At 37.2% G+C, this 14,672-nt stretch overlaps 2 protein-coding genes across 3 annotated transcripts in view; one reads left to right on the top strand and one right to left on the bottom strand.

The window, feature by feature from the left end:
* Nucleotides 1–843: 843 nt before the first annotated feature.
* On the bottom strand, nt 844–2,748 carry LOC125808398 (uncharacterized). The gene is made up of 4 exons (XM_049488102.1): nt 2,607–2,748; nt 2,455–2,530; nt 2,204–2,330; nt 844–1,376 (listed from the first exon to the last, which is right to left on the bottom strand). The coding sequence occupies exons 1-4, from the start codon at nt 2,718–2,720 to the stop codon at nt 1,184–1,186; spliced, it is 510 nt and encodes a 169-aa protein (XP_049344059.1). The 5' UTR covers nt 2,721–2,748; the 3' UTR covers nt 844–1,183.
* A 354-nt stretch (nt 2,749–3,102) lies between these two features.
* LOC125808379 (uncharacterized) overlaps nt 3,103–14,672 on the top strand; it is a 31,945-nt gene continuing 20,375 nt past the window's right edge. For both annotated transcript variants that reach the window (XR_007441725.1, XM_049488084.1), the window contains exons 1-10: nt 3,103–3,988; nt 4,079–4,285; nt 4,835–4,896; nt 5,713–6,202; nt 7,895–8,095; nt 9,705–9,960; nt 10,101–10,341; nt 10,414–10,583; nt 10,669–11,232; nt 11,933–12,099. Coding sequence is in view for 1 of the 2 variants with exons in the window: in XM_049488084.1 (XP_049344041.1) it covers nt 3,192–3,988; nt 4,079–4,285; nt 4,835–4,896; nt 5,713–6,202; nt 7,895–8,095; nt 9,705–9,960; nt 10,101–10,341; nt 10,414–10,583; nt 10,669–11,232; nt 11,933–12,099 (3,155 nt within the window). In the remaining variant the exon portion in view is untranslated. The remainder of the gene's footprint in view (nt 3,989–4,078; nt 4,286–4,834; nt 4,897–5,712; nt 6,203–7,894; nt 8,096–9,704; nt 9,961–10,100; nt 10,342–10,413; nt 10,584–10,668; nt 11,233–11,932; nt 12,100–14,672) is intronic.

Here is a 14,672-nt window from a genome sequence, read left to right as displayed (position 1 = left end):
TACAATAGAATTTAAGTAACAATTAAAATAAATATTGTATTTAAACTAACAAAATAGTACAATACAATACAACGGTAACAACCATCCAAACAAGGTGTTAAAGAAGTAGCTTTAACAGCCTTTTGATATTAACTTTAACGATGATCAATGAAAACATACAAAAATTTAGTTTGAATTTATTCAAAAACAATGTAAACTTAAATAAGGTGAAACTTTTTGTTTATATATTATGATAAATATCTTGTAACAGTGTTATTAGTGGAAGATTTAATGTTTGAATGGAAAAGTCAAAAACAGATACTCTTAAATATCAAATATCCCGAAATAGTTTCAACGCTTGAATCGAGATCTCTAGCTCATGAAAAGTCTAAAACCTAAAACTAGACTGTTTTACTCTGGCAACTATGACCGTCGCGGTCAATGGGCAGCCATTGCTCGAGGCTGCTCAGCCACTTTGACACCCCAACCACCGATACAACCCTTAACAAGAGAGCTCATTATAATTTGAAATAAAAAGTAGGTGGAACAGATGATTATATGTGAACATCTACAGGTACAGAGTTGTTGAAAAATTCTCCTATGGTTAGCCAAAATAAAAGAACTTAGAAAGTTAATTCCAAAACAATATGAACTGAAAGGTGAGTGTAACATAGGACTGTTAAGCAACGTGTATGTGTGGATTCGTTTCACGTTGCTACAAGATTATGTAAACACCCATACGAACTAGTCATACCCTATGTGCATGCTGAAGCGAGATCCTTTGTGAAGGCAGAGAGCCTTTGTTCAATAGACCCTCGACTCAAGTAAAACATATCAAAATCAAACATCCCAAGGAAATACAGTAACATATATTGAAACCCTTGCATCACAAAATTTTATCAACATCAGGCAAAAAAGCTAATCAGACATTAGTATGTGCTCATTCACCTTAATTCACAAGTTAAGTTCCAAACAAAGGCTATGCATAGTTTTCAATGTCGAAGAACAACCTATCAAACATAACATTACAAATTTTTGATAAACTAAATGTGAATATCCAGAAGTTCACTCCTTCCAGATATGGGATTAACATAGAAACTACTCTATATAAGAGACACAATTAATAGCTTTCAAAGAAAGCGATACCTTTACTCCTACTTCATCTGCAAAAAAGAAATGATGCCAGGAATGTCCCAAACATGGATCAGGAATCAGTTTCTGAATCAGACTCAGTTTCTGACTTTCCTTGAAAAGGATTTAATCTGTTTGTATTGGCTTCTAATGGAGGGAGTCCATCATCATCACTTGAGTCTTCATTTTCATCCATCTGGGAATTGTGTGATTGCGTATTATCCTGTTTTGAGCTTTCTACTGCTGTGGATTTGAAGATCTCTGGCCTGCACAGGAATAACACACAACATTAGAAAATTTCTGAACAGAAACTATTTTGGGGAGGAGAGCAGTAGACAGTAGTATGACCCTTCCTGAGGAGCATCCACCGACAGACTCTTACCAGCCAATTGGACAGCATTGCACAGCGGATTGAAGTCATTATGTCTTAGTTAGAGGGATGTCGTGAGGAAGTATGATGTCTCAATTAGGGCCGAACCCACAAAAAACTACCCTCTATTTTGCAAATATTATGTGGGAGAGTATGTAGACCAAAGTATCACTGAAGTTAGCATGTTGAAATATAAATGACAAATTACATGAAATCAACACTACACATACTCAGCGGAGTAGTTACTGAGAGGCTTCATCTGTAAGCTGATTGACATATTATGCTGTAGCAGAAAAACCTACAAACTTGCTAGAAAAAGGTCAAAATCTTCTAAGAGGATGGATGTAAAAAAACACAAAAACTCAAAATGTTGTATATCCCTACAGTCCACATGAGAATTAAAAGTGAAATGTCATGGAAGAAACAAGTACACTACTTTAATCATCATAAGGAGATTATTTCCTGTTTCCATATATCAGTGATTATTCTTCAATTTCAATTATCTTTGTAAATATGCTAGCTGCAAGTTCAGAAGCTAGAAGCACGTTCACAAACTAGAAATAAATTATCCATTTCAATAGAGATTTAACTATAGGCTTATCGAGCAAAATACCCTACTTCTTTTCCAGTCCAAAACAGTTTTTGAAGAAAAATTCCCCTGACCTTTCCCAAAAACCAAAAAAAAAGGTGAAAAAAATAGATGGTTGAATTTCAAAGTCTCACCATTCTGGTGATTTTTTAAGCACACGAACTTGGTCATAATAGAGAACCTGTGTAACAACACATCCCACTTTTCTACCTGATTCAGTAGCTTCTTCTCTACCACTATCATCAACCACAACAAAATTGCCTATTGATCCAGCAAAAAAATGAAGATCCACTTCGCGTTAATCTTAACTATTCAACGCCAACAAAATAAATGCATAAAATCAACAACCATGATGAATCAATGGATAGGAAATACCAAATCAAACCTGTTTTTATCCACATGCTCTTTTGAAATTTAGCTGGAAATATTGCTAATGATGTTTCCCCTTTCGCATCTCTTACCTTCACATTCCAAAAAAATAAAAATAAATTTGGTAACAACAAAAATTCATACAGAAGACGAAAAACAAGCTCGTACTTGAATAATATTTGAACCTCGAAGGTCCAAAACTTGCATAATACTTTGCCCTTTTTGAAGAGTCAAAAACTCTTCCTCAACAGCCCTCTTCAAATTCTTCCTTCCCCCTCTCATGTCTTCTTCTTCTTCTTCCTCTTTTTCTTTCCCCGATACTGCAAAACCCTAACCCCTGTTTTTTTTTTCTTTCTTTTAACTGCCCCCAAATTTCAAAATGTGAAATGACCTGAATACCCTCATAGGGTATATGTAAACAGATCAATCCAATGTTTCGAATATCCTGGCAGTCCTACAACTCGAAGCTCAACGGTTTGTACTCGCGGGAAATCGAGGTTTTCCTTCTGCCTCTAGTGTTAGTAGAGTAGTTTTTTCAATTCTCTACAGAATTCACCTCGGAAATTGTGTAGCTTATTTCACTTCTATCGGTTTTCCGAGAAACCATTCAAATTATGTACCAATTAATTGTTAGTTCATGTGAGACTCTTGAATTGTTATTATGTACAGGTTCTTGGTTGTTCTAATAAGAATAAAGGATTGATTTTTATCCGTTAACCGCATTGCACATTGTATATCTTACTATTTACTGCAATGGGTCGGAGGAAATCTAAGCCAAATCGTTCAGTAGGAATTTTGGAAGGAGAAGTCCCTAAGGGGAAATTAAACGGTAAAACGGATGCTGGAACTGCGGAAAAAGATGAGTCTTTTGCAGTTGATGTGCCATATTTTGTTGAAATTGATAGGTCTAATTGGTTATCTGACCAACATATGGATATTTCTGAAATTGTTTTATCAGACTTGAATGTTAGTGATGAGTTTGGCAATTATGTATTGGATGAGGAATTTTACCGCGATTCAAGGTATTTATTGAGGTTTAGGGTCAGTAATGTTAATGATCATCTTACTAGGATAAAGTTGGGTCATTGGCCTGTATTATCTGCTACTGGTATATGTCTGGAAATTGTAGCAAAACAGGAGAAAGAGGGTTTGGAGGAAAAAGTTGTGTTGGTAGAGGGAAATTTTGATGGACCTGATGAGGGTATATCAGGGCTAGTCCATCTGGCTAGTTTGAAGTTCTTCACATTGAGGCCTGTTATAGTTCCGAGTTGTTTAGCATCTATACGGATAAGGGTCGAGATTTTAAAAAGCGCCTTTGATGCATGCGAGTCACTTCTTGATACATCCAGACAGCTATGGAAAAAGAGCATGATGAATGTGATGGCTTGGCTACGTCCAGAGGTTGTCACAGCAGAGGCTAGATATGGATACCAGGTGGCAGCACCTGCGGATGTTGGTCTAGCTTCAGGGCTTGATGAAAGTTCTTCTGCTGCAAGGAAACTTTCTAGGTTTGATGTAGCTAGTTTCTATGAAGCTATTAAGCCATCAAAGTGAGTGGTTCTGCTGACATAAGTTTCAATTTATGTTGGATATATGCAAATTTCCTCATACTTGGCTTGCATTTGTGATGTTTCCTGTAGGGAGGAGCCGATGCTTGATGATGACCTCCCTGGTTTGCTTCCTAAGCTTAGACCTTACCAGCGCCGTGCTGCTTATTGGATGGTGCAGAGGGAGAAAAGAAATTCCGATGGCTCCTTGCAAAGCAAAATAAATCACTTTATTTCTCCTCTATGTATGCCACTGAGTTTAATTGACACCTCTATAACAATTTATTACAATCCATTTGGGTATGTTTCTCTCTCTATGATCTACAGAAAATGTTACCATTGGATTCACTGTACTTCTACCATCCTTTGAAGTATTTTTCATCCATGGTTCATCCAGTATGTCCCCTTATGATGAAATGGACACTTCCAACTGTTGGCACTAACTGAATTTGATTTTGCTATCTTGCATTTTATGATTTCAAAAGGTGGATGATCAATTTCTCATCATCTTTTGTTCTTTGGATTGGGATGTGACTTGCTATGTACTTCCCTAATTCCAGGACAAGTATCCATGTCCCCCTTTTTTTTTTAAAAGATCACATGAATGGTAAAATTCGTCTTCCTGATGGCTTAGGTCATTATTGATTGGTGCTTCTTACTCTTCCTTAAGTACACAATTCTATTGTTCTTAACTCAAAATACAAGGGGTCAAAAATTGAAATAGAACTTTTTCAGATTGAACTGATATCTCTCTTAAATATCTCTTTTGTTAAGTTATATTCTTCATACTTTGTTAACCATCTAAGAAGAATTCTCATTTAATGATCAGTTTCTGATGTTACTTTTCAGTGGAAATGTATCCTTGCATCCAGAGAGTGCCCCACCAGTTGTTCCTGGTGGTATATTAGCTGGTAAGCAAAATGACTGAATTTTCCAGTCTTTCATCCTTGATCTACCTTTGTATGTTATTGCTTTCAATCCTCAGGGAAGACAATTAAAAATGTGTTGGACACCGTTAAATCTTTAAGATAGATAGGATCATACATTATTTTATCCTCTTTTTTTTTGGTTTTTTCTTTGTGCTGGTTGATCCTCTGTACATAGTAGGATCTTCTTTAATTCAATTCTAAGTACGGAATAGGAAACACAAGAATGGAAATTAAGCAAGGAAGAGAAAAAGGATTGAAAGGTATACACAAAATGGAATCAAAGGCAACCAAATCTATTAAGAGAATTGACCTCCTAAGAATATCCCAAGGGCACCAAACCTATTAGAAAGACCTATAGGGAATTAGATTCCCAAGCTACCTTACATTCCAGATTCAACACAATCAAAAGCTTCAACAAGCTCACAATGGTCTCAAAGATTATTTAGTATTCAATAATCTAGGTAATCTCCGTCTAAAGGGAGCTTTTCTCCACTATTTATAGCCTAAGCTAATTATTACAAAAATACACTTATGAAATAAGGGTCTTCTAGTCTAGAGGCTTGCATTTCAAAAATAACCATTTGCAGTCATAGCTTCTTTCTCCCAACTTTGAGTAGTCTTCCACGTGGATGCTTGTTCTTCCTCTTTAGCACGTTCTCGAGCTTCATGCCTTAGTTCCAAGAACCCTCCTAGTCTCCAAGGAAGTACCTCAACTGTGAACAGCGCCTTTTGACATTTTACAGTTATTGAAAGCCTTACTTAGCTTTGGTTGCTTCTTCTGTTATTGTTATGTTACAGATGAGATGGGGCTGGGAAAGACTGTTGAGCTGCTTGCTTGTATCTTTACACATCAGGTGGCATCATCTTTCATTGGCAATTTTACTGGTGAATTTCTGTGTGATGAGGGTCAGAAGAATAGTCTGAAAAGACTGAAAAGAGAGCGTGTTGAGTGTATATGTGGTTCTGTGAGTGAAAGCATCAGATATAAAGGATTGTGGGTTCAGTGTGATGCTTGTGATGCGTGGCAACATGCAGATTGTGTGGGCTACTCAGCTAACAAGAGATATAAAAAATCCAAAGCAATCTTAACTGAACAGCAGTTAACTGGGAATATGCACAAGCATGCTAAACGCAAAAACGGTGTTGAAATAGTTGAAATGGAAGATGGCTATATCTGCCAGCCGTGCTCAGAACTGATCCAAGCCTGTGTAGCGCCAGTTTCCTCAGGTGCAACTCTTATAGTGTGTCCAGCTCCTATATTACCTCAGTGGCATGCTGAAATTGTTCGGTATTCATGCTTATCCTTTCATTTTCCTTGTTCCATATCAAACATGTCATTTTCCTTTGATTTCCTCAATATTCCAATATTGTGTAGTTCATGAAAGGTATAACTATATATAAACCAGTTGACATAGATGTTACCAACCAAAACATTTCCGTACATGTATGTATTATTTGTCATCAAGAGGAGATATTAGTTATTGCCCTTCTCAGTTGGTATTTCTTTGGAAAAAAATTAATCTCTTGATATAATGTTCAGAGCTCCTTATATTAAAGATTTTAAAGGATTGACGGTATTAAACTCTGATTACTGAATTTAAACCTTGAGGCAGTAGTTTATTGTTGTCTGTGAATCAGTTTGCAGATATGCACTAGTATATGTTTTATCATAAAATTAGTTGTTGCTTTTTATTTTTAGTTGCTTTGTTTCTTTGCATTACTCGACTATATGTTCAGTTAGTGAATAAAACAACCATTTGATATCCATACTCCCTCGACTCAAAAATGATATTTTACCAGAAATATGACATAGAAGCGCAAGCAAATAATTACTAGACTGTGAAACACAAGCATCACTAGCAACAGATGTATTAGTCTGAGCAACAAAGGCTACTTGTGGAGATATCTACTTGCTCCTTCGACATTGAAGGAACTCACTATATTTTCCTTCTGACTATTACAACCCCTAGTTACCTGCAGTGTCAGTCTGTGCAACATGAATATTTTTGGGTGATCAATAATGAAAAGATAATATACTTCATGAGTGTTTCTAAGCTTATTCTGAAAGCTACACTTGGATCGAGATCTTCCAAAAAGACATCCTCCTCATTGATTATCCATAGTTTGAGATGTCTGATTTTCCATTGTCTGAGATGCGAGAACAGAAGAGTCAATTGTTGGTGATGGGGTGCTGATGAGACCACTGTGCCACTAGGTGGCGGAGCAAGGGAAAGTAATCAAGAGAATAGTTCATCAATTGTAGGAACAATAGGACTTGCCAAAGTTTGGTCACACACCAAATAAAGGTCATTAGGAATTCCAACAAGTGTAAGAACTAGAAATATCCTCTGCAGTTGCTCATGTTGTTTCTCAACTCTAGCAATAACTGCATCAATTTTTCAAGTTCCTCCATGACTGCCTATACTTGTCCCAAGTATTAGTAAGTAAACATAAGATATAAGAACTGCTTTACCGTTATAAAAAAACAGAAGATATCTTGTCCAAAAAATTTGGAAATAATAGGTCTAAAACTCTTCTAATTAGATGACCAGTTGCTGATATAAGAAAAGTAATCACTCATAAGCATAAATGTCTAGTTGGTCTGCTGTGGTTGATGAGTCCACTTTTGTGCTTTAGCTGTCTTGTAGAGAACTCAGTGAAACTTTCTTCCTTTTCCTGTTTCCTTAACTTCTGGAAGTGACCAGGGGAAACTGTGAAAAAAAGGGGCTTTGGTTTCCTTTATCTTATGGTCTTGGCTTGTACAGTCACTTGTTGGTTGACCTTACACTTTTTCCTAATGTGTTCTTCTTCTTATGATGACTAAGAGCAGATTGATTTTCATGGCAATGTGAAACAGGTTTAGTGTTAGTTTTGTTTCCTTTCTAGGCTACATATGGTAAAACTTAATTCTATTCCTTATTGAATTTTTATTCAAGTTTCTTATCTGGATTGCTTACCCATCATTTCTTCTTATTGCTAGTCATACAAGTCCTGGTGCTATGAAGACATGCATTTATGAAGGAGTGAGGAATAACTTTTTGTCACAAACACCCTTGCCAGATATAAATGAACTTCTCAATGCCAACATTGTTTTGACAACTTATGATGTACTGAAAGAGGACTTATCACACGACTCTGACAGGCATGAAGGTGATCGTAGAGCTCTGAGATTTGAGAAAAGGTATCCTTCAGCCTGCAATTTCCTTTTTCTGTCTTTTGAGTTTGCTTGGATAGAGAGTTGTGTTAAGGTAGAAGTGCTGCTCTTACTGATTTTTATCAGTTCTTAGTGCTGAAATCAAGGCATCATCGCAAACTCCTGCATGATGCAACAGCTTAAAAAAATCATACTGGAGTCTAGATTTGGAAGAGTTACTGGTTCTTCTATTAATTCAAAAGTGTGGTTTATGGATCTACAACCTAGTCACTCCTTACCAGAGTAGAGTCGTCCTTCTCTTTGAGTGATTGAACTCAGTTAGTTCTATCTGTTTGGTTTTGGAGAGACGTGGTTGTGATGTTGAATGTTGTTGGTTAGTTCCTGAATGTATTTTATTACTATTGTAAAAGTGACGAATGCTTCCCTTGTTTGATTCTTATGCACTATTGTCTGGTGCTTGTCCCCCAGTGCCTATCCATTATTTGCTCTGTGACAACTTCTGAAAAGTATTTGACTGACCTATTGATCAGGTGATTGGTTCTGAAACTGTGTATGGTAGGCATGCTGATTGTATTTTCTTAATTTTGTACATCTCTTTGTTGTTGTTATGGACCTTGGGCATAACTCAACTCCAAAAGCTAGCTAAAGAGGTTAGGATTGCGCAAGCCATATTAAAGAGTCTACCCATCCCCTTATATGACTGATGTGGGACTCTTTACTCCCCCCCCCCCCCCCCCCCCCACGCCCAGGGATGGACATATGGAGTGTGACAATTTAATATGGGGGTGAACATCGTGTAACAAGAATTAGGATGGGTCCTGCTCTGATACCATGTTATGGACCTTGGACCTACTCAACCCCAAAAGCTAGCCCAAGAGCCCCTTATAATTTTCCTTTTTTTTTGTATGAGCTATTGTTCTTAGTTTACTTTTGCTGAACAATCTTATTACCTTCATTAGTTTCATATTTGCTGATAATGACCATGGATGTGTGGTTGCTAAGGATCATACATGTGCATTTATGATGCAACTAGTGTTTTTTGCTTCTTTTCCAGACCGATGTGAACTCTGAAACTATAGCAAGGTGTTTTAAAGCTTGTACTATTTGGAAATACTTGAGGCTTTCAGTGTGAGGAGATGGACAGATTTTTTTGGATACACAAAGTTTTTTTCTATGTTTTTCCTTGATGTTTAGGAGATGTCTGAAACCATTACTTCTAGTCAAATTTCAGTCTCCTTTTGTACTTCTTTCCTTTCTTCTGTTCTTTCTCTGGAAACTTGGTGGAAAGCAAAATAATGCTCTCAAAAGCACTTACAATACTTGTTTAGAGGATCATAGGTATGTGTTTTGTTCAGGGCATGATCCCCTGACAATCTCGCTTGAATGTAAGGTACTGTTCAGGCTAACAGATCTTTGGAGTGGTGATTATGTACACGTCTGGCTTGGAACTTTCAGTCCATAAAGATATTCTTGAGTGATGATGATAATGCTGGTTTTCCGTCTTTTGACCTTGTCATCCAGGATCAATTTATTCTAGGAAATCTGACCAGATTGCTGTGTTTGTCTACTTATACCTCATTTTTTGGCCTTCGTTGTTTCTAGATTGAGGATAAATCTCCGGTGTTTCATGTTGCAGATATCCTGTGATACCTACCCTATTAACCAGAATATTATGGTGGAGGATATGTCTGGATGAAGCTCAAATGGTGGAGAATAATGCTGCTGCTGCAACTGAAATGGCCCTAAGACTACATGGAGTTCATCGATGGTGCATTACAGGGACTCCCATACAAAGGAAACTTGATGATTTGTTTGGTCTCTTGAGATTCCTCAATGCAAGTCCCTTTTATACTTTAAGGTGGTGGACCGATGTTATACGCGATCCTTATGAGGTCTGTGCCCTGGCCTTTCTTTAACAATCATTGAATATACTATTTACTGCAATTGATGCTTATAAGTTCACTTATCTCATCTTTTTGTCCTCTTTTCCACTTTCTCACTCCCTCTCAGAAATCTCTCTTTTCTTTTCCAGAGGGGAGATTCCAGAGCGATGACTTTCACGCATGATTTCTTTAAGCACCTGATGTGGAGGTCATCAAAGGTGCATGTTGCTGATGAACTGCAGCTTCCACCTCAAGAAGAATGTGTCTCTTGGCTTTCTCTTTCACCAATTGAAGAGCACTTTTATCAAAGGCAGCACGATACGTGTGTGAATGATGCTCGTGAACTTATTGGAAGTTTAAAAAATGGCATATACAAGAGAAAAATACCTGGTAGTTAGATATCTTCTTTTCATTCATAATACTATGGAAAATAATGGATTCTGAGATTTACTTCAATTGCAGGTTCCCAATTGGAAGATGCCGCAAGTGATGTTGTTATCACCAATATAGAGGCTGCCAAGCTCTTTAACTCACTTCTAAAACTACGCCAAGCCTGTTGCCACCCTCAGGTTGGGAGCTCTGGGTTGCGATCGCTACAACAGTCTCCCATGACTATGGAGGAGATCCTGTCGGTAAGTTGTTAGTCAGGGTCAGAAAACTGTTCTTTCTTAAAATCTGTTTCCAGTCAAACGTTTATATAAAAGGTACTTTTTGTAGGTTCTGGTAAGCAAGACTAAGGTAGAAGGAGAGGAAGCCCTCCGGAGATTGGTTGTTGCTTTGAACGCACTGGCGGGTATTGCTATAATTAATCAAAATTATACCCATGCCGTATCATTGTACCAAGAAGCACTGGCTTTAGCAGAAGACCATTTCGAAGATTTCCGATTGGATCCTTTGTTAAACATCCATATTACACATAATCTTTCTGAGGTACTCCCACTCAGCTCTGATAGTTCGCAAAAGCTTGAATGTGCATGTGGAAGCACAAGATGTGAAGTATCCAACATAGAAGATGCTGAAGAAAGTGATAAAGGTGCTCTATTCAGGGAAGACAAAGTTAAGGAAGAAAGCTTGCTATTGACTAACTCTGACGGTCCATCCAACTTAATGTCAAATTCACTGGAAAATGATTCTGTCGACGAAAATTCTGTCAACAGGTTAAACTTTTTGTCCAAATGTACAATGACAATAGCATGTGAAAAGTTGAAGGAAAAATTCCTCTCTGTTTTTAATTTGAAGCTGGCAGGGGCCCAACAAGAGTTCAAAAAGTCATATGATCAGGTAATATTCAGGATAGGCCTTCATCGATGTGGAAAACCTTTGGCTATACTTATTGCTTTGAACAGACCTGACTTTTTGCACTGAAGATATCTGTAATTGTTTGAGGATGCTGTTTGTTCTTGAGTGCTTCTGTCAGAAAACTGACCTCTTAGATGACGGAGAGTATCTAACTAAGAAATATAACTGCCAAGAGAAGGTCCTGGGAAAGCTCTTGGCTCTCACAGATATTCGGCCTGCAAAGTTTCCAAGGGAAAAAAGAAACTCTGTTCCAGCCAACAGCTGAAAAAGAAAATATCTATTACCACCAACAGCTTAAACTTTTACTTAAGAAGGAGTTTTGAAGATAATTTGAATAGACCAAGCAATATGACAACTTTTTTGAGAAATATAGACTAATAATTGCACATAAGATGTTTAATTTTTCATATTCAGGAGTATCCTCAAAAACTGTGCAGCATCAATAGACCAAAAGCATCTAAATTCGGTGTGAGTAGTGGTGTCGTGAGATTAATTAGTTCATGTGTTATTAGAAGACAGTTCTGACTTTATCTACAGTCATGATGAGCTACTAAACTTGAGGTGCTTGGAATTTATTGAGTTAGACCCCTCAATTGTTTCCTATTTCTTTTTGTACTTGGTCTCTGTCTCTATACAAGCTTTCCAAGTTCCTCTTACATTTTCTTTTATCTTATATTTGAAGGTATGTAATGCATTCAGTGATAGAAAGAACCAGTATACTGCTTGGTGGCTGGAAGCTTTGCATCATATTGAGCAAAACAAGGACTCCTCAAATGAATTGATCAGGAAAATAGGAGAAGCTGTTTCTGGGACTCTGAACACCTCTAGGGCATCCAAAGTTGCTTCCTGGTTAGTAATGGATTTATTCTTTACTCTAGGGTCTTTTCTTGTCCATCAAAATTATTTGCTATCATTTGGAAACTGTTTGGTGGCAATTGCTATGAAGGACACATGCATTGGCATCCTTATTGCAGTATGAAGAGTTACAACTTCTTGCATCTCTTATGGATTCATTGTTGCTATCAACTCTATTGTTGTTTTATATGTAAATTTGGTACCAAGTTTCTTTTAAATTAGTTTGTTCTTGTCCTGGAATCATCTTCTCTAGTGCTGTCTTATTTGACAGAATGGTTGGGTTCAAACATAAATTGTTTTGTCAAATCAGTAGCTAAAGTTTTGTTTGCTAAAACATCTTACACTAATATGCTGTAAATGCTGAACAAATGTAGCCATTGCGTATCTTGTTTCCAATTTGTGTCAGATCCCTGGGGTGAAGTGCTATTTGTGAAAGGTAAGTCTGAAAAAACAATTATAAAACCAACAATATTATATGGTACTGAATGCTGGGCCGCTAAAGTCCAACATATCCATAAGTTAAGTGTTTTAGAGATGCGGATGCTAAGATGCATTTGTGGTCATACAAAGATTAGATAAGATAAATAATGACCAGGCCAGAAGTGTAAGTAGCACACATTGAGAATAAAATAAGAAAAGGTTGCTTGAGATGGTTTGGTCATGCCTTGCATCGATCTACAAATGCACCGGTCCATAGGTGGAATCTATGGTGAGTTTGAGTGCTAAAAGGTGACGAGATAGTTGTAAAATCACATGGAAGGAAGTTGTATTGAAAGACCTACAATTTCATTGAATTAATTTAGACTTGGTTAAAGATAGGACACTAATGGAAGAATAGATCCATTTAAGTGATACCTACTAGTTGGGAATATGTTTTAGTCTAGTTAATATGCTGAATTTGAACCTATTGCTTTTCTAGGGGTAATTTTGAACTTAACGTAGATTTATATGGCAATAAGAATATAGAGGACTTTGAAATGGAGTAGATTACATATGGTAAAGCAATGGAGGGATCAGCAGGTGGGGTGGCCTTGGAAACAGATTTGGAAGACCAGAATCCCTTTCAAAGTAACATGTTTTGCCTTGCTGGTAGCTAATAAAGCGTGTCTTACCCATGAGAAACTGCAAAGATGGGGCTGGCAAATGAGCTCAAGGTGCTTTCTATGCAATAGAGCCCAGGAAGACAGTAGTCGTCTGTGTTTGCACTGCAGAGCCACTGATCAACTGTGACAATTGTTCTGACCTTGGGGAAAGTGAATTGGGTGATGCCAATGCGTACTTTGGATTTACTAAGGTTCTGGAACAGTGAGGGGAGGAATGTAAATAACAAGAAATGGTGGAGGGATATTCCAGCTTGCATCTGGTGGACTGTTTGGAAAGAAAGAAATGCTAGGTGTTTTTATGACAAACACAGTTCTTTACAGAAGATTAAGCTTCAATGTATTTTGTCTTTCCATTTCTGGTGTAAAGAATTTTTTATAGTAGAATCAGTGTCTTTATTACAATTTTGGAGTCCTTGTAGGTAGGAAAGGATAGTAGGACTCATCGATCTCTTCTATTAAGTTGGATGCCAACACAGAGTTTTAAGTTGATGAATATACTGTTAACTTTCTCAAAAAAAATATAGAGGATTTCTGATATTATTATTATTGTTACTATTATTTTTATATGTTTAACTTATTTTCACTTTTATATAATTTGGTATGATGATGACGTAAATTGAGCTTAAATAAGAAACATGGTCGATGAGGATTCATATAGCCGACCCCAACTTGTTTAGGACTGAGGCGTAATAATGGTTATTGTCAGACCAAAAAAGGAAAGACTTTGAAGGTTGAGCACTGCACCCTTGTACAACATGTATAAAGTTTGGTTATGTAAACTATCCTCCATGCTCTTAAAACCAAATGCTTAGTTAACCGTTTTTGCTGGATAAAGCTGTCCCCAGTATCTAATACTGAACAGTTTTTGGATTTCATTAGTACTCTAAATTTAGAAGGAACAGATGTATAGGGACCTACAATTCTCTTTTGTATTTTTGCCTACTTGTAATTATGCCCCTGTAATTATGCATCTACTTGATGCTTTCTAATGAAACAACTTACTTCATAAAAAAAAAAAAACATGTATAAAGTTTGGTAGTGACAGAAGCACTATATAAGCTGCACTTTTGTGTTGTGAAATCGCAAGTGCAACAGATCTTTTGTGGTCTTGTGGCTTAATGTATGGTGTCAAAGTAGGTAACAGTTCAGGCATTCTCTTTTGTGCACGTAACATATGAGCCACTTGTAAAGTGAGCACAGGACATGGCTTCATCTTGTGATCTAGTTGCAACAGGAGTTGTCATTGTTTGAGGAAGGGCTTGTAAACATAATGCAGTTGTACGGCTGGGTGTAGGACCATCAAGGCCAGTCATAAGTTGCACTGGTGGGTCTCCAACCTAGCTAGTCAACTCGGACCACAGGGCCAGCATGTAAAGATATGGTTCTGCTCCAGTCTCCATGATTTTCTTTTGGTGGTGAGAAATCAAGCAGCTGCAGTAGCACTACATCTAGGAATTATAGAAT

Source organism: Solanum verrucosum, unplaced genomic scaffold (assembly GCF_900185275.1).
Source record: "Solanum verrucosum unplaced genomic scaffold, falcon-dt-bn FXZP01000112.1, whole genome shotgun sequence".
Taxonomy (NCBI): domain Eukaryota; kingdom Viridiplantae; phylum Streptophyta; class Magnoliopsida; order Solanales; family Solanaceae; genus Solanum; species Solanum verrucosum.
This window is presented reverse-complemented; position numbering and strand designations above follow the sequence as displayed.